The 20,800-nt window shown below is 38.7% G+C and overlaps 1 protein-coding gene across 1 annotated transcript; it reads right to left on the bottom strand.

Annotated features, from left to right (window-relative positions):
- Positions 1–1,850: 1,850 nt before the first annotated feature.
- On the bottom strand, positions 1,851–19,461 carry kat2a (K(lysine) acetyltransferase 2A). The gene is made up of 18 exons (XM_046866811.1): positions 19,079–19,461; positions 12,656–12,779; positions 12,324–12,469; positions 10,664–10,753; positions 10,372–10,553; positions 9,949–10,140; positions 9,587–9,693; positions 7,921–8,010; positions 7,628–7,764; positions 7,111–7,319; positions 6,738–6,864; positions 6,516–6,626; positions 6,276–6,419; positions 5,899–6,013; positions 4,538–4,574; positions 3,968–4,031; positions 3,538–3,622; positions 1,851–2,729 (listed from the first exon to the last, which is right to left on the bottom strand). Exons 1-18 carry the CDS (start codon positions 19,334–19,336, stop codon positions 2,536–2,538), a joined length of 2,412 nt encoding a protein of 803 aa, XP_046722767.1. The 5' UTR covers positions 19,337–19,461; the 3' UTR covers positions 1,851–2,535.
- Positions 19,462–20,800: the final 1,339 nt, after the last annotated feature.

Raw genomic sequence — 20,800 nt, forward strand, 5'->3', positions numbered from 1 at the left:
CGTCACATGTATACGGCAAAAGCAAAAACAGAAAATAGCAGCAAGAAAACCTTCGAACAACCAAAAATAGTAATTATAAAAAGGTTTATTTTTTTATAAACAGAATTACAGTTCAAAGAAATGCACCAAAATGTAACCAAAGCCATGACATCATTTTTTTTTTTTACAATCATCATTACATGTAGAACATAAAATAAAAAATAGCCTGATATGAACACTGCATTACACCAAGTCTGATTCAAGTATATAACCAATATGGAGAAGGGGGAAGGAGGTATGGAAAAGGTACACAAAACAATACAAAGAAGAAGAAGAAGAAGAAGCATTTAACAGCAATGCGCAAAACGTACAATTCTTCAGGTGATGTCATCAGCTTATTTCTTCAATGCAAAGAGTGAAGTTGCTGAAAGCATGCAGAATCTAATACAGGCACAGACGGGTACATAGGGTGTGTATTAATCTGTGTAACAACCATTTCAAAAGTAGTAAAGATACAGTGTCCAGAAACATCCATACAGACGTGTTTCCCTTATTCAAGAAAGAAAGAAAAACCGAGCTTATAAACTAAAATTCAATGAGCTGGCACAGATACTGTGTAATAAATCAGCTTACGACATTATAGTGGATATTGGCGTGGCATCGTTGAACCCTCAAATCACTGAAGACGCATTGTAATGAAGAACTTGTAAATGACCCGAGGTGTCTAGTAGTATGTGGTAAACTGTCATTTTAGGTCATGAACTTTTATTCTGGAGTCTGGCGAAGACAAACGTGGCACAAACACACAGCACAGGACTTTTTAAAGCATGCTGCCTTCATGCCTGGAATTTGTTTTCTCCTAGAGCCAGCTTTAGTACACCAGCATGGCAGAGAAGATGAGCCAATACTCAAAATTCAGATATTAAAAATGAAATCTGGATCGATGCACATGCAGTACACACCCAGTAGCCATGATCTTACAGTGCAGAACAACAACTACAATAGCGACTGTACAGAAATGGGCAAGGAGTGTGGTTTCCATATGAATTCACTCCAGGAATGACACACATGGGAATGCAAGCAATAATAATAATGATTCTAATGAAAAACCCCGATATGATCTTTGAAAACATGAAGACAATTAATACAGACTAAAAGATCAGTGAAACTGAGAACTGGCCCTGACTCCTTTAGGAGCTGTGTGCATTGTTAACGGTGATACCTGTTCGACTAAGAAAACTGCGTAAGCAATGAGAACAAGCCATTCCAGTGGATAGTTTTTACCCATATGTACAATAAATACGCCAAGGATAAGCAGTGTGTGTAATCACCTACTGAGTAAACTCCAGACTTATAACATACACTACACTGGCAAAGGTTTGTGGACACCTGGTCATAAGTATGGTATGTGGTTTTTGGGGCACCGCATTCCAGGTTTAATCCTTATATGCACTTATAATTCCCTCTACCCTTCTGGGAAGATGTTCCACAAGATTTTGGAGCGAGCTTGTGGATATTTGTGCTCATTCAGACACAAGAGTGTTAGTAAAGTCAGATACTGGGGTGCAGTCAGCATTCCAATTCATCCCAAAAGGTGTTCAATAGCTCTAAAGTTCTCCAACCCATGCAAAGCATATCTTCATGGAGTTGCACAGGGGTATTGTCATGCTGGAACATGTTTGGGTCTCCTAATTCAAGTGAAGGGAAAATTCCATGCTTCTTGCATCCAAAAAAATCCTACATCCCAACTCTGTGCCTTCAGCATTGAGATTAGTTTTGGAAAGAACCAGACATGGCTGGAAAAATCAGGTGTCCCAATAGATTTGTCCATATAGTGTATATACACAGGTAGACAATATTTATCTAATGAATTATAGAAGGGGGAAAAAAGCTTTATAAGTAAGCAAAAAAAAAAAAAACCAAGGAATAAAACAATTCCCAACACATTGTTAAAGGAAAATGATTCACTTTAGGGCAGTGTGATGTGGGGTAACACAACCTGATTATTACAGTTAGCCCTCAAAGTGTTTCTTATTTTCCAATAACCAGGAATCGCAAAATGGTTGTATTCCTTAGACAACGGCTATTATAATTCGTGTGTATTAGTTACAGAACGCGATGTATTTTTTAGCCTGTTGTAGCTACTAATCGTGAATGATCCCAGTTTTGAATACATGAGTGGGTGTCAGTGATGTGATGAAGAGCTGTTGATCGAACATTAATCAATACCTTCTGACCAACCAGAACTGAGCACTGTGGTATGTTCTGAAGCACTGCTATGAATGGTTTTATGCAGTATTAGTAACATCATGTGCTCTGAATAGTGTGTATAAATAATACGCCAAAAGCAAACAGATAAATATATGAATATTGTCCTAAATAGTTACTCCCCTGCTGAACTGATGCTGAGGTCCATTTAACCCTTCTTGCTTTCTCTAATGCCCCATGACCTCACACCTCTTTATTCACACACATCTCGGATTGTCCCATTCTTACACGAGAAGGAGCTTTCCGGCGATGCCCCGCCCCTTTAAATACCACCACGTGTGTGCTGGGTCACTTTTCGATGAGGCCGCTCTCTTTGAGTTTGAAGTAGAAGAACTTCTCGAGTGTGTTGGCGCACTTGCAGTACTCGCTGTCAGGTGGGTTGTACTCCCTGCAGTTGGTTATCACTCTCTGCAGGTCGGCGATGAACAACTTCTTGGTCACGTAGTAGCGATTTTTCAGACGCTCAGTCATGGTCTTCAGGTCTATCAAAGAGAGTAGACACCTGGTTGTTACAGTTGCACACAGGTTACTTAATATCACGTGTGTATATTCTAAGCATCTTCCCAACCTCTAAAAACATCTCATGAATGTGGTATGTGTATAGACCAGGGGTTCAAACGGCTTCCTTTTTTTAGGAGGCGGGGCTTATCAGCAAGAAAGAGAACTATAAAGGAGGATATTATGACAGCAAATAGGGGCTAAACATAGAATGAGATATTCAAAAAGCACATCTTATGGTCGTGTCTCCACAAACGTTTGTCCATGTAGTTTAGTTGAACGTCACATTGAGATTTCGTCCTACACATTCAATTCAATTGAAGCTATTTAATTAATTCTACAGAAGATTCATTCTTTCCAAACTGTTGTTGATTTGATATGAATATAAAAGAATAAAATAGGCTTTTCAGATCCATATCAAGTGTCTGATAACTCTAAAAGCACATATACAATGTTACTATTGTACAGTAATTCTAAGAAAATTGAATGATTTTTTTAAACACCAGATTTCCCTTATGAATCAGTCATTCAGCATCAAACCTATGAAATCTATAAATTTATGACATTTTGCTAAAAAAGGAAATTGTACAAATAAAACATTAAAAACATTGTGATGCATGTCAGATGCTGACAAAAATTCATAAACGTATTAGCACTTATTTATTTACAAATGATTAAAGCCTCCATTGAGTTTTAATGTGTGTAAATATCGCAAACAAAATTATATTACTGGCATCGCTATCAATAATCAGATGTGATATGTGTAGGGTAGGTACAAGAAGAGAAACTGACCAATAGGAAATCGGATTATTTCATAGTAGTCTGGAGCTTCAGACTTTTTCACTGGTTCCATGAAAGGCCAAGCGTCTGGGTGCGTCTGTAATGTCCACGCACACACGCACACACACACAAACATTGTCCATATAGGTTTACATTGCATAACCATTGAATGAAGAGAAGGAGAAACTTTCTGGAGATTCTAAACAGGGATGTGGTTCAATCACAATGGCTGAACAATGTTAAGATCTTTTGGCATAATCCTATATAAGTCTTTAACATATCAAAAAGGGACGTAAAGAAACAGAAAAAGTCTCAGCCTGGTCTCTAACTTTACTCCAGGCTGATACACAGTGAGCAGATTTCCTCAATGTGAACCAGAAGAAAAGGTTCAGACCAGCAGAGCTTCAATAAACATGCAATAGTGTTCTAATAACGTTCTTACTTTAATCTGGGCCAGAAGGTTTTTCAGTATGTTGTACAGAAGGTCAGGGTCCTTTAGTTCTTTACTGTGGAATGAAAATTAATTATTATATATTATTAATCAAAAAATCATAAAAATGATGCAGTAGGAAAATTTACAGTGTCATGGTAACTTGACAACTTGCCATTCTCAACAAAGGCTTTTGTACGAAGTATTAAATACATCATACACATTACACATAACTTATGTGTGGATTGCATGAGTTGTTACCAACACCTTTGAAAACGATTAGAAATATATTTACTAAGAAAAATGGTGTTCAATACTTACATAAATACTCACATACACACATATATACACACACACACACAAATATATATTATATATTATATATATATATATATATATATATATATATATATATATATATATATATATATATATATATATATATATATATATATATAATTAAATTTTTTTTTATAGATTTATTTATCCATGTACATTGCTATTTGCACTTCTGGTAACTGCATTTCATTGGCCCTGTTAAATCTAATAAAAGAATGGTGCAATGATTACAAGATGACTTACTTTTTCTCTTTGGTGCTAGGTTTCCAACCGGTTTCTCCTGAAAAGTTAGAGAGAAATAGCTAAAGTGATTAAACCCTTTAGAGAACTCGAACTGATACAGGCTTCAGCTATTACATTCTCTATGTAACAAAGTTTAATAGGCTATGTATTCAATTCTGTACACCGGTATTTTTTAACCTTTTTTGAGGCACGGTACATATTTCACAATAAAAAAATATATAAATCTCACAGCACACCACCACAATTTTATAAAGAGAGAGACTGTAGATTAACACTGTAAACTCAATGACAACTTAATCTCTTTTGATTTGTGTATGCTTTGAGAGCTCTCTCCATCACCTTAATGTTTTTTTTCACATTTAGACTGCCTGTTTCTCTGTGTGCTCATGCGGGTGAGGAGTGTGTTGATTGGATTTGCTTTTCCACACACACTAAGCATAACGAAGTATGTGAAGTCAGATCCCTGATAAAGTTAATTCAAAACGAATTCTTTCAAAAACTTTCATTTGTTTCTGTTTCCTTAAGCTCATCGTCTTTGCATTCTTTTAACCACTACTCATACAGTAAAACCCGTTGTACGAGCAACCTATAGTACGAGCAAACGGAGATACGAGCGACCTTGCTCACAAAATTTTACCCTATTCACGAGCAAATTTCGAAGGCACGAGCAAACCCACGCTGCCGGTTCCCCGTTTTCGGTTGAGGGAAGCATCAGTCGCTTAGTTGATGACGTATCACTCGGTCGCTTCGTTGTTCAGTGCAGCAAAAACTTTTTTTCAGTTTTATATTTTTATTTCACTAGAAATCTTAAAAAATGTCTCCCAAGAAAATCAGTGATGGTGCTGTGAAAACGAAAGTAAATAGAATTACCATGGAAACCGAGGAAGTTACGAGCTTGATGTGCATCTCACACTCGCAATCATCCACTACCACATGGATAAGTGTTAAATTATGTTTACATTATGGTAATTTGCGGTAATTTGTTTGTTAAAATAGGCTACAAATACTTTTTAAGTGCAGAAATAAGCGATCGAATGAGGTCTCGGAACGGATTAAATCAATTTTACATTAATTCTTATGGGGTAAATTCGTTCGATCGTACGAGCAAATGGACCTACGAGCAATTTTCAAGAACGAATTATGCTCGTACAACGGGGTTTTACTGCATTTTTCTCTTTTATGTGACTGTGGCCCGATTAAAAAGCAACAAACCTGACATTTTTTTAGCATCTTGAGATTAAAAAAACAAAAATTGTGTTTTACAATACTGGTGTCAACCATATACAATAATAACCTCTAACCCATAACCTGAGGACATGCTGTTACCCTGTTGCACACATTATATATATATAAAAACTTACGAATGCCTGGGATGCTCTCCACAGGTATCTGTCGCACTCCCTCTTTGAAGCACGTGAGGCCGGGGTATACCTTCCGGATTTGGCTCTGCTTTCTCTCAATCAGCTTCTTGATGATCTGCAAGACGCATGCAAACAAAGCGTTGAACCACTGCATCCACGTGTTTCAATACGCACTTAAAAAACCCTGAACTTCAAAAGGGCAGACTTAAAAGATTTCAGATGCAGAACTTTTATTTGTGCTAAACACCCTGATCACGCCAACTGTTATTTGTGATTCAATGTAATAGAGGCATGCCAAGTGAGCCATCTTAGATGCCACAGGATCAAGAAGCACATCTCTTATGTTTCATATGTGTAGGCTGGTCTGCTCGACTCACCTCCTTCTGCCTTTTGATGATGTGGGACAGCTCTGTGTAGGGAATTCTGGGATTGAGCTCACATTCCATCAGGGTGGCCCCTTCGTAGTCTTTAATGTAGCCAAGGTAACGACTCTTTGGCACTTTGATGTCTTTGGAGAAGCCCTAGTGTTACGTTAGATGAAATTTAAAAACATGAAAATTAGAATGACAAAAGTGAACGACAAAATAGAAAAAAAAGAGAGAAAAGAAGAGATGTACCTGTTTTTTGAAGTAGCCGATGGCATATTCATCAGCATAGGTCAGGAAGTACAGAATTCCATGCTTGATGTGATACTCCTTTAGGTGATTCATCAGGTGAGTGCCATAGCCCTGAAACACAAACACAGACACAGACACACACACACACACACACACACACACAGAGTTAGGGGTCTAAATCACCACTGCATGTTCAGAATTGGGAGATGCACGTTTCCATACCTTCACTTGCTCGTTTGAAGTAACAGCACAAAAAACTATCTCGGTGAATCCCTGAGTCGGAAACATCCGGAAGCAAATCCCGCCAATCACACGCCCATCTTTAATCAGAGCCAAAGTTTTGTGTTTCCTGTTTTCAAAAATAAATATAAAAATATTCATATTCTGGTGCCTCCTAAACAACAAACATTTTCAAACAACTTAAATAGGAGAGTGGATTTATAAAACACTGATTTCAGTAACAATCTTCCACATGGACAGTTGCAGAACATGTTTACATAATTTGGCTAAAAGAAAGCCATAAATGAGGTCATGAATCATTAAACAAAACAACTATTTTGAAATTGAGACAAAGACTCATATCTAAGAGACTCACGGATCAAAGACAAGGCGTGTGATGTACTCTTTGGGCATGCGGGGCAGCTGATGGGAGAAGACGTTCTGAAGGCCCACTAGCCACATCAGGATCTTCTTGTTGGACTTCTGAGAGAGCGAGTTACCAATCACATGGAACTCTATAATGCCTCTCCTCTCCTCCAGACGTGCCGTCTCATCCCGTGCTGCGTTCGCAGACAGGAGACTTGTCTGGGGGAAACAGGAAAAAAAAAATTAATCAATCCTATTATAACCGTTTATTATTGATGTTTTATAATGGTGGGATGTTTGTAGAACAAATGAAGACCATGTTTGACACCAAAATCCAATTTCCCAATTTTTATAAAACGTTAAGGATAAGAATGTGAAGCAACACCATTTGATTTTATTTATTTATTTTTTTTTACTTGTTAGTCGGTGGGATATATTAAGCAGCAAGTGAACATGACCTCAAAGTTGATGTGTGACAACTTATAGAATTTCAGTAGTATGTAATAACCAGACAGAGCACCACTGACCTCTGGACCCAGCATAGCAGCAGGGTCAGTGATAGTCATCATGACCTCGTTGACTAGTTCCATTGGAATATCTCCCATCACCCTGATCCTCTTAGCATCCTCCAGCGTCAGGGCTTCTGGTAACTTCCTCTTCTCTCCTGCATGAATAATCAAGAGATTGAGACAAAGAGAAAGAAAATGGCTTGACACTTATTAGCCTGCATCCTTAATCAGTCATGTCGTTAATAGAGTAATAAAGAAAGATAATATTGTGCACTGGAGCTTATTAGATTATGTATTGATTTTCTCTGGACCTGGGTTTGGTTCGGAAGAGGCCGTGTCCAGAGAAGGCCCACCGGTGAATTTAGGCAGAGGAGAACCTGAAAAGGTCACTGGACTCAACACTGAGAACAACAATACAGACAAATAACTCATTAAAATATGCAATGAAAGGCAGAAATGACAAATTTGGTAATGGTCAGTGAGCTAAGTTGTCTAAAAAGTGTTTTTACATACATGTGAATGTTCTGAAAAATATTTCTACTAGACAACTATTATAGTAACTTTTTTCCATTTTGTAATCTTTAGTGCCATTGATGACTATAGGAATAAAATGAAATAAAAATATGCTTTGCATGGGTTGGATTGGAAGATCTCCTACTATAAAGATCTGACCTCAACCCTATTGAACACTTGAGGTAAATTGGAACTCTGACAGCACCTCAGGTCTCCTCACCTCACCTACATCAGTACCAGCTTTACTAACATACTTGTGACTGAAATCTGCTCAAGCACAGTCCAAAATCTAGTGTAACATCTTCCCAAAAGAGTGGTGCTTATTATAACAGCAAATAGAGACTAAATGTGGAATGGGATGTTCCAAAATCACATATGAATGTTAAGGCCAGGTGTCCACAAACTATTGGAAATATAGTGCATATTCATTTTATGTCAGATTGTTGAAGGCTTAAATAAGCACTGCTCTATTATTCGAGAATAATAAATGTTTTACAAAATTAAACTACATTCTTCTTCTTCTTCTTTTTTTGGCTTCACCCATTAGAAGGCGCCACAGCCGATCATTCGTCTCCATACCCCCCCTGTCCTCTACATCTGCCTCTTTCAAACCAACTACCTGCATGTCTTCCCTCACCACATCCATAAACCTCCTCCTTGGCCTTCCTCTTTTCCTCCTTCCTGGTGGCTCCATCCTCAACTTTCTCCTACCGATATATACCCCATGTCCCTCCTCTGCACAAGTCCAAACTATCTCAATCTCGCCTCCCTCACCGTGTCTCCAAAACATCCTACAAACATCTTCAGCTCTGCTACCTCCAGCTCCTCCTCCTGTATTTTGCTCAATGCCACTGTCTCTAAACCAACATTGCCGGTCTCACCACCGTCCTATAAACTTTCCCTTTCATTCTTGCAGATACTCTATCACAAATCATTCCTGTCACTCTTCTTCACCCACTCCACCCTGCCTGCACTTTTTTCTTCACTTCTCTAACACACTCTTCATTACTTTGCACTGTTGACCCCAGGTACCTGAAATCCTCCACCTTCACCACCTCTTCTCCCTGCAATCGCACCACTCCACTGCCCTCCCCTTATTCACACACATGTACTCTGTCTTACTCCTACTGACTTTCATTCCCCTTCTCTTCAGCATATCTCCACCTCTCCAGACTCATCTCAACCTGCTCCCTACTCTCACCACAAAACACAATATCAGCCACAAAGCCGAACCTTGATGCAGTCCAAACTCCACCTTAAATCAGTCTGTCGTTCCTACTGCACACTGCTGTCACACCGTCCTCATAAATGTTGTGCACCAACCCCACATACTTCTCTGACAGAATTAATCTACATTAGTTTATATAAAAAAATAAAAAATAATAAAAAATAATAATAATAATAAAAAAAAAAAAACAGTCCACCTGCAAACACCAAAAACAATCTCTAAAAATGTATCCAAACCTGTCTGAGTCCCCAGTTGGGCTCCTTCATTAGCTGGCATTGTGAATTCAGCATCCCATATAGGAGAGTTTTCACCATAGATTTCTTCTTCTAGCATGGAAAGAAACCTAGCAAATAGACATACAAATACAAAATATCAGAGAATGAAGCATTCAGGTTCGGATAAATTCCAGAAATCCAGTGTGGCGTGTCTGTGGCGTGTCTGTGGCGTGTCTGTGGCGTGTCTGTGGCGTGTCTGTGGCGTGTCTGTGGCGTGTCTGTGGCGTGTCTGTGGCGTGTCTGTGGCGTGTCTGTGGCGTGTCTGTGGCGTGTCTGTGGCGTGTCTGTGGCGTGTCTGTGGCGTGTCTGTGCGCGCATCATACTTGGGAAAGTGGGTAAGAATAAGAGTGCGTTTCTCCGGGGGCAGTTTGTCTTTCTCTACTCTGAACTTCTCCAGCAGCTGCCTGCGGGTGACCGTGAAGATGGACTTGAGTAGACTGCGGCCGAACACCTGGCACGTCTCGTAGCGAGGCAGACTGTCGTTACTCTGCGGCACGTGACAGTAACATAGCCACCTGAAACAAAACACAAACGTGGCATGTGAGATCAGGAGCGCTTTCACTTTCGGCAACCGGGGACCCCTAATCATAGAAAAATGTCCCACGGAAAACTGCAGAAGCTAAATGTAAGGAATGTGCTGAAACAGAAGTCTGATAAACCAACAAAAACACCCTCCGAAGTGTGTAATATTGAATAATTAACCGGTGAAAGTGCACGCGCACGCGCACACACACACACACACACACCTTGTATAGTCGACTTTGTAGGCAGATGCGTCTTCTTTTTGGGCACGCTGGCGGAACTGAGACGGCGTTTCCAGCTTCCAGTAGTTCAGACATAACAGAAACATCTTACTCAGCTCATACATTGTCTGTCTCTCCTTAGGAGCCAAGTGACTGAACTTATACTGTACAAAGTTTAACACCCCCTGAGACAGACAGACAGACAGACAGACAGACAGACAGAAACTCAGTTTACAAATTTCTTGAACTGAATAAATAATGAATGCAAACATCTCACACACAGCCGTTTCTTCACCTGTTCTATGTTAGGTTTCTCAAACGGTGGATTTCCTAGAGACCCCTCCACTACTGGCTTGCTCATTTGGAGTATGCACTTCCTCAACAGCTACGAGAGGAAAAACAGAACATGTCACCACATTTAAAAAAAAAAAAAAAAAAAAAAAAAACAACAAAGCATATTCTATATGGACAAAAGTTGCAAACAATAACATTGTGTTTTTTCAACATCCAGTTCCACATTTAGTCCCCATTTGCTGTTATAACCGCCACTGTTCCGGGAAGATGTTCCACTAGAATTTGAAGTGGATATTTGTACTTGTGCAAACACACGGGGTGTTAGTAAGGTCAGATAGTGATGTAGGTGAGGTGAGCAGTCCTGGGGTGCAGTCAGCGTTCCAATTCATCCCATAAGGGGTTCAATAAGTTTGAGATCAGAGCTTGGTAGCACCACTCTTAAGAGCTTCCACTCCAAACCATGTAAACCTTATCTTCATTAAGATAGCTTTGTGCACAAGGGCATTGTGATGCTGGAACAGATTTGGGTCACGTAGTTCAAGTAAAGTGAAAATCTTATGCTGCCACATCCAATCTTTGTATACTTCCAACTTTGTGGTAACAGTTTGGGAAAGAACTATATATGGCTGAAAAATGTCCTACAGTGCATTTATGCAAATAGCCGCATAAAACTCTAACAATGACATCTTTCATAAAATACGAAGCACTGAAGTCCACTCTACTCCAGTTTAAACAGAAGCAACACCTAAATCCTGATGTAACTATTCTAAAGTCATATTTTATGTCACAAGCTTCAGTAGTAATTCAGAAAAAACTGATGATCAACAGCCGACAAGCAGACAAATTTCAGGCCGTTTCCTGATCGCATAAATTACACTCTGGATTATAGTTTAGTGTTGTGATTAAATGGTGATTGCTTTTCATTAGGACACAATTTTGACACAGATGAAAATTAAATGCAATGCAACAGCCTCAGCATTCTAATGCAATTGTATGCATTCTGAATTATTTATACTGTTTAAGGGTGGGATTCTCATGCTAAACATGGCCAAAGTTAAAACAATTATTAAAAAAAAATTATATATATAAAATGTTTTATAATTGAGATAAAGAGCGAGAGAACGCCCACCACCATGCTTTATTTGGTTATGGAAGTTGTAGGCAGCACTACACAGGACTTGCTTGAAAAAAGCGCTTTTTGGGCTGTTAGGGAAGGAAATCCTTGTTCAGAAACCCAAAAACCTTTCTTTGTTCCTGCCATTTCTTTAGCTCCACCCACAGCAGGCCTCCTTTTCGAATAGTCATTTTTTTGTAAATGTGGTAAAACTAAAGACCCTGAGATATGAGGGATGCAATAGGGTGTCAAAATTACGAGATTGGCCGAAACTGTGTGTTTTATATTTCCTCTAAAGAAATTTTTCTATATTATTTCATTTCATTAATGAAAAGTCATAATTTAAAATGTTTCCACTCTGAGTCACTAATAAGCAGCAAAGATAACCATGTCTCCTGCTTTATTTAATAATCTGAGTTGTAACGATATCTAGTTATTTGGGCTCTTTCCAACTCCGTGTTTCAGTGCCACGGTGGTGCATTTGGGCATTGGATTTCTATTCAAGTCTACGTGTAGCGAGCGTGAAATGTGATCTGTGCGCATTTACCTTGAACAGATAGAAGTAGACCTGCTTGGTGTCAGTATCCTCTTCCTTATGTACAGACATGAAGAGGTTTTCTACATCCACCACCATTCCGAGCAGCCTGTTAATCTCGTCCTCGGAGACGTTCTCCAGATGAGACACATGCTCCGCTAGGCACACAAAATTACAATCATGTAACCTCTGGCCACAGACAGGGTTTAAATAAAATTAAAAAAAGCTGACACTGTAATTGGTACCCCGTGCTTATTTTATCAAGGACAAACACATTCTGTAACATTTATGCATTGAATACATTATTAAAAACAGAAGTAGGACAGTAGGGCAGTAGGGAGTACCGAGGGCGTGACCACAGCTGCGGCAGGCCTCGCTCAGATCAGCCGCCTGCTGCTGGGGCTCCATTCGGGTGGCGGTTGGTGGATGAGGGTTCTTCCAGCCATTACACTTACAGGAATCATTGGCCTGGAGAAGAACAGTGCAGTTCACAGAGAGAATATAGCACCCAGCTGAGACAGTGATCATACACAATAGTGTACATGTGCACTAGAGCATGTGTTATAACGTTCCTGCATAAATTGCATAGAATCACTCAACTCACTCACTGGATGCCTATTTATTGACCTTGTGTAAGAGTGACTCAGGGAAGTGGTAGCTCAACAGTTAAGGTTTTGGTTTACAGGTTGGAAGGTTGTGGTTGAACCCAAGCTGCCACTGTTGGGCACTTAAGCAAGGCCATTAACCCTCTGTTGCACCTTTTAACATTCCAAGTTGGGAACATTTGTACATACTTCCGGTCATACAGTGAGATTTAGTTTTGTTAGTATGTTGAAAATCAGTGTTACATTTGGTTCTTATAGCAATTTGCTGAAAAGGTGATCTCAGTGGATTTAAATTAATTAACTACAAAACCATTAAGCCTTTAAATGGGTTTCAAGACAATTTAATGTTTTCATTTTGTTTCTATAGCGCTTTTCCCAACAGGCATCGTCTCAAAGCAGCTTTACAGAATGTTAGAAATATAGAACAAAATTCACTTATATTTAAATGTGTGTATTTATCCCGGGTGAGCAAGCCTGAGACGACTGAAAGGAAAAATACCCTTAGATGCTATGAGGAAGAAACCTTGAGAGGAACCAGACTCAATATGGGAACCCATCCTCATTTGGGTAACACCAATAGTGTGATTATAAAAATTATTAAAACATCACAAACACTTAAGTATGCGATTATGAGCAATGACGTTTCTACTAGAGTTGATTATCGGACATATCGGCAAAAATCTATACCGACTTCCGGGCCGCTGTCATTACAATACGAATCACTGACACAGAGAGCTGTTTCTTTTTACACGAGACTGCGTGCATTATGCTATATTTATTATTTATAAGATATTATTATATAATATATTATTTAATTGAGCACACGGTCAATTAATCAGATACAGTTCGGTAATGGTGTTTGTTTTTTATCCAGGATCCATTTGAAAAACTATTGGGTGATTAATTATCAGAAAGTATGATCCAACCTAGCTATCGGTATTGGGAAAATCCACAGTCAATCTCTACTTTCTAGAGTCTTATACAGTCAGTTTGAGTTGTGGAACCAGGTGCTCCTGAGCCTCTTTCAGTGGTATATCATAAAGTGTTTTATTAGTAGAAATTAGGGCTGCGGCTATCGATTATTTTAGTATTTGAGTATACTCATAGATAAAAGAAAAAGAAGTACTTTTACTTTATTAAAGAGCAGTGCTAAATATACAAAAGAAAACAAGATGGGTCTCTCAAAATTAAGTAATAACCCCATTTTATGCCATATTACATCAGAATGCAAATACAAATATATAAATAAAAATAAAGAAATAAAACTATAAAAATCTATTTTAAATTACTTTAAAAATGGTAAACGCACTGTACAGTGTTCCTTAAGTTTTAGTTTGAAATTATCCTAAACTTTTGTTTTGTCGTCATTTTCTTTGGCCTGAATCTTCTACTCGTCACTCGCTGTTTTTTCTTCATTCCTTCGCTTTTTATTCTGCAGTGTCTGTGTTGTATGGAAGCCAGTTTCCACCCCGTTCTTGAAAAAAAAAAAGTTTGCCTAATTCAGAGACTTTTTAAGCCGCATGGCATCACCACCTCTGTAGTGCCAGAAAGATTTACACATTAAAAATGAAATGGGCTACAATCAGTAGAATCGCATGGTATCAACCCCTCCGACCCCTGAAGAGAACTCTGTCAAACAGTCGAGAGGAGGCGGAACAAGATGAAGCAGAGGAGAAGCAAGCTTCGGGCCGACAACATGCTTTTGGTCAAGAAGTCAAGAGTCAAGTCAAAAAGCTTTTATTGTCATTTCTACCATATATAGCTGACGCAGTACACAGCGAACGTTTCTCCAGAACCCTGGTGCTACATTAAACAACATAAAGCTACATAACTGCAAACCGGATGCAGCTGAAATGGTGGATGTTTATGAGAAATAAAGTCAGAATTGCGAGAAATAAAGTTGGAATTGGGCAAACTTTTTTATGTGGCAGAAACTGGCTTCCATAGCGTTTACCTGTCCAAAGCGCTCCAGAGTTTAGCGGGTGGTGTGTCAGTAATAATGGTCCGTGGAGAAACACAGTGCTCCATGTGTATTTAAATGGACTAAACGAAGCATTGAGGCAAATAATTTGTATTCTTTTAATTTTTGTATTCAAATTACTCAAGGCATAATTTCAGCCCAAGTAGAAAGTCCAGGATAAACATGTACAGCTCTAAATAACAGAAAAGTATTAAGCAATATATGAAACTATATTTAAGACGCCCAGATCATTTAATCTACCCCTGGTTTTGAAGACACCCAGATACCTGCTGGTATCGGACAATACTCACAGCTCAATCTACAAGTTTCAGTTTATATGTTAAATAGAAAGCACACGGTTTTTGACACGCTGTGTCATATGTATTTTCAACACACTATCAAACAACTTATGAACTACTCATTTTCCTGGCTAGTACCGGATTAAATACTTATACAGTGCATTCCTTGGTGTTAAATAACCATTTTTTCAAGCACTAGAAACGCAAAAATGACAAAAACTAACAGATCAGACTCCCAAGGACGTGACACAGGGATAAAAATGATGCCTTCTATACCCTGGACCAAGGTTGAACATCAGAAACACTGATCGCGACAGATCGTCACAGGTGGCAAGACATACATTTCTAGGAAGCATTTCATTGGACGGGCATGAGACATGTACAGTAACACGTCATCAAAAAAGAAATACTGAAACTAAAAAAATAAACTATCTAAAGGTCGGCTGATTCAAAGGTTTTGCTGATTGATTGGCACCGATTGTTGATTGCTGGAACTATAGGCAAAAATCCATAACGATAGTTTTTCCGGGTTGTGTCTGCTCTAAAGCAGCTGAGAAGGTCCGTTGTCATTATACAGTACTTGAGCGGCCTTTAGAGGCGAATCACTGATGCCACATGCTGTTTGTTTTGACACACGTGACTGCACGCTGCACCTTTCATGTTAGTTCACAGATAAAATGAAAATCTACTTTGTAAGTTTAACATGTATTACTACATGTTGAACTTAATGATTAATACTTTTAAACCATTTATTAACTTTAGGTAGTGTTACAAACAGAATTTTACTGTAAAGCGTTAACATTTCTCATAAATCCAAACAGTCATGCTTAAATTGGCCATCTTTAAATGTCTTCACAAAGTCCAGAGATATGGAATTACATTCAGTTTTATTTTAGTATTGTAATCAAGTTCAGTACTATAGTACATGGAGTTTAACGATTGGTTAATCAGCTATTGAAAAGTACAATCTAACCTAGGTATCGATAAAATTCGGTCCTCCTCTAATACTATCTACAGCAAAAAAAAAAAAAAAAACACGACACTGTTTTGATTTCAGGAACACTTTAAGCATGAAAAAAATGTAAATGCTTATTTCATCGCCTACATTTATTTGGGTTTTATATGATAATTCAGGTATGACAGAGCTATTTTTCAGATGTTGATTTTATAATAACTTTGCTCTTGGTCAGGATAGGAATCTCCTTCTCTGGCATCACTATATATAGAGACATCTCAATTCTGTTCTGCATTTAATAACCTTAATGGTAATCTGTTAAAATCCCATTAATGCACATTCATTTACAGTCTTGTAGGTTCTCTGATGGCACTGATAGGATTGTGTACTTTCATTCTCTCTTTTTATTAATATTACCACTTGCTGGTACACCTTAAGTAAAGTGTCTAAAGTTCCACTTGTATTTACCGATCAACATGTATATTATTATTGTGCATTGTGTATTTTATCTCATTAATTTACCTCAATGTGCAGTTCTCAGATTCCCAACGGATGTACACTGTGTATCATAAGTGATCTTTCCATTCCAAGCCAACCTTAATATTCTTCTACATCCTGTTGCTTGTATTTTGTTGTACAGTATCTCACAAAAGTAAGTACACCCCTCACATTTCAGCAATTATTTTAGTATATATATTTTAGAACAGCTTGTAGAGCAGTACAGATTTACTGTCCACTAAAAATAACAATATACAGCTATTATTGTCTAAATAACTGGCAACAAAAGTAAATACACCCTAAGTGAACAATCAAAATTGTGTCCAAAGTGTCACTATTTTGTGTGAGCATCATTGTTATTCAGCGCTGCCTTAATCCTCCTGGGATTAGAGCTGCACAGGTTGTTGCTGGGATCCTCGTTCACTCCTCCATAATGACATCACAGAGCTGCTGGATGTTAGACACATGGCGCTTCTCCATCTTCTGCTTGAGGATGCCCTACAGGTGCTCAATAGGGTTCAGGTCTCGAAAAATACTTGGCCACTCCTTCAACTTCACCTTCAGCAAGTCATGTAATTTTTGGTCATTTTCATGTCGGAAAACCCCGTTTTGTTAGTCCCAGTTTCTGCAGGAAGGGAATTACGTTCTGCTTGAGAATGTCACAGTAAATGTTGGAATCCATGTTTCCCTCAATGAACCACAGCTCGACAGTACCAGCAGCACTCATGCAGCCCCAGACCATGATGCTACCACCACCATGCTTAACTGTATGCAAAACAATTTTCTTGGTTCTACTCACCAGGATGTCACCACACATGCTGGACACCATCTGAGCCAAACAGGTTTATGACAGTCTCATCAGACCACAGAACATAGTTCCAGTAATTCATGTTTTTGTACAGATCATCTTCAGCAAACTGTTTGCAGGCTTTCATGTGAGCCAGCTTCAATAGAGGCTTCCTTCTGGGACGACGGCCATGAAACGGACTTGTTGCCGAACCTTCTGCAACTTCTAAAGCAACGCTGCAGCACTTATGCATCTGTTTTTTGAAGCAGGTTCTGCACCTGACCAAAGCACGAGGACTCAACTTCTTTGATGGATTATTGTGAGACCTGTTCCGAGTGGAACACATCTTGAAAAACCTCTGTATGACCCTAACTCAGTTTCAGGGTAATACAGATCTTCTTACAGCTTGGGCATCTTTGTGGAGAGCAACAATTGTAACTCTTTAACTCCTCAGAGAGTCTTTACCATGAGATGCCATGAGAGAATTGTACTCAAAGCACCAAAATTTAACTGCTCTAATACAAGATACACAAATTTATATGGTCCTGAAAAGCAGATAAAAACATGAACATGATGAATAGAACATGTGGGTTTGCACGGTTACATGACACAGCTGTTAGAGTAGTTATACAGCTGTTATCACTTAGGTCGTACTCACTTCTGTTGCCAGTTATTTTGACAATAATTGTCGCATGGTGAGTGATTTTTCAGCATACAGTAAATCAGTACTGGTATAAAATATATTCAAGTTTCATTTCGATAATATTGTAACTACAATGGTTGCTGAAATGTGAGGGGTGTACTTACTTTTGTGAGATACTGTATGTCTGTGATTATGGCTGCTATAACATTACAATTACTCTGAGATTTATAACATTCTCTCTCTCTTTATTCATCTACCTTTCACTGTGTATCCATCTCGCTCCCTCCGTCTCACTCTATCTATACATCTGTCTTGCTGTCTGTCTCACTGTCACTCCATTTGTCTCTGTCTCATTTTCTCTCAAACTGTCACACTCTCTCTCTCCATGTATCTCTCTATTTCTCATTGCCTCATTCTGTCTGTCACACACTACTCTATCCATCTCTCTCTCTCTGTCTCATTTTCTTTCTCAATCTCTCACTTTCTCAAACTGTCTCTCTCTGTATATATCTCTCTCTCTCCATTTCTCATTGTCTCATGCTGTCCGGCTGTCACACACCTCTCTCTCTCTCTCCAACACTAATCTATCCATCTCTCTCTGTCTCATTTTCTTTCTCCATTTCTCACTTTCTCAAACTGTCTCTCTCTCTGTATCTCTGTATCTCTCTATCTATCTATCTATCCATTTCTCATTGTCTTATGCTGTCCGTCTGTCACACACCTCTCTCTCTCTCTCTTCATCACTAATCTATCCATCTCTCATACTGTCTTATTTTCTCAACCCATCTATCTAAACGTCTATGAAGGTCTACAGAAGGAGAATAAAATCTGTGGATGAGGGTATCAGAGGTGGACACATACCAGAGTGCGAGGCTGAGCTTAATTGGTTCTATTTGTTTATTAGCCTGTGGTTTATAGAACTATTGTCTACTCGAGCTAAACAGCTAGTCTGAGTGAGTTATCAGGCTGCGGTTTATTTAGCAACGAAAAGGAGCTTGAGCTAGAGGGAACCCCGGCTACCTTGCAAGCGGAAAACACGCCGAGCTTCTCCAGCTTCTTGGCCCGAGGGAATGCGCGGACCTGTGCTTTCTTCTGACTCGCCCACTGCTGCTGGCTCAGACCGGGCCGGGCAGGGTCGCTGCTTCCGGAGCCGGAGCCGGATCCCGAGCCCGAGCTGGAGCCCGAGCTGGAGCCCGAGCCGGAGCCTGAAACTGCCGGCCCGGTGCTCTGGCCTTGCTGAAGCCGCGCTTGCGAGGACGCCGCTGCCGCCTCCGCCATCTCGCCCTCGCCCCGCGCGCACCAGCTTAAACAACTTTTCCCTTTGATGTTTATTTCGGGCCTCGCTCGCGCTCCTTGCTTCCACGAGCGACAATGGTTACGCTGCGCATGCGCACCGCAGTAACGTATATGGGTAATGTAGTCTGCTGAACCTAAACAGGAAGTCGGTCGGCAGGTTACTTTTTTTTTTTTTTTAAGGTAATTGTTGGGTCGATATGGAATTATTTATTATAGTTTTCTGAATAAAACCTTAATAAAATAAACTATTAAAAAAATTAAGGAGGAAAATTGGAAAAATTTAAGTTTCGCTTCATTTCATACGATTACATTTGTAGTCACTGTTGTGGATTATGCATTTGTACACCAATGTATATTTTTCCCTTAAGTCTGTAAGCTTGCTGCTTTCTCTTTTTATAGCATTTCTCTACTACAACAGTTCACTTATCTGTTTACAAACGTGATTTACTGCAGCTTTCCTACGTTCAAATGCTTGTTTTCAATGTTTGTATATTTAATTTATGCAAATATCATTAATTATTATGCAAAATTAAATTAATTCTGTTCTAAGTGCTTCATATCTTCACAACTACAAAAAAATCTGTGCTTTTTTTTTTTCAAAGCAGGATTGTCAACTTACCATCTGCAATTTTTATTAAAAACAATACAAATGTTGATTTACACAATTTACACCTTGCATACTGAAATGTTTTGTTTTTTTCACAGAAAGAAATTTGTTCAAAGGAGAGAAATCCCACATGCACTCCCCAACAAGCAGCCACTATAAGCTTTATAATGTCTATATTAAAAAAACTTAAACTCAATATGTGGCTTTAGCATTTTTTAAAGTAAATTATTACACAAAACTAATTAGGGTTCTATATAGTTATAATAAGCAAAACAGCTTAATTAATAATAACAATTTAAAAAATTCGATTAATTGCTATCCGGTTAATCGTTAGTTGCAACCCTAATTCATTCATACTTAATTATAATAATAATAATAATAGTAATTGAAGTAGTTGAAGTGTTTAATTATCTCTGGTCAGATGTAGATATCACTGATATGTTTTACTCTGTTTACACACACACACACACACACACACACACACACACACACACACACACACACACACACACAGCCATTCTTTGTCTCTTTGATATAGTCACAAAATGTAGTCTATTGATTCTTGTTCATAGACATGAATTTCCCTCTTTTTATTTTGTGTCACTGGGGACGACTTTGGATGTAATTTCAGTAGTAAATATTTTTAGTGCCACTGTATACCACAGATGCTGTAGTTTTTTCTCTCATTTAGTATTGATTTGTTTAATCTTCGAGTACTATTACTCAATATTGAAGCAGGATATTCTATCCCTGTTTTAATCGATTTATATGATAAAAGGGTGTCTGCAAGAATGAAAGGGAAAGTTTATAGGACTGTGGTGAGACCTGCGATGTTGTAT

This window comes from Silurus meridionalis, chromosome 14 (genome assembly GCF_014805685.1).
Source record: "Silurus meridionalis isolate SWU-2019-XX chromosome 14, ASM1480568v1, whole genome shotgun sequence".
In the NCBI taxonomy this organism is placed as follows: domain Eukaryota; kingdom Metazoa; phylum Chordata; class Actinopteri; order Siluriformes; family Siluridae; genus Silurus; species Silurus meridionalis.

Excerpts from the sequence above, each read along its gene's own strand:
- kat2a (XM_046866811.1), bottom strand. The coding sequence starts at position 19,336 with ATGGCGGAGGCGGCAGCGGCGTCCTCGCAAGCGCGGCTTCAGCAAGGC. Across the intron at positions 10,141-10,371 it reads TACAAAGTCGACTATACAAG|GTGGCTATGTTACTGTCACG; the intron begins GTGTGTGTGTGT and ends GTTTTGTTTCAG. Across the intron at positions 6,420-6,515 it reads TCGGCTACTTCAAAAAACAG|GGCTTCTCCAAAGACATCAA; the intron begins GTACATCTCTTC and ends ACGTAACACTAG.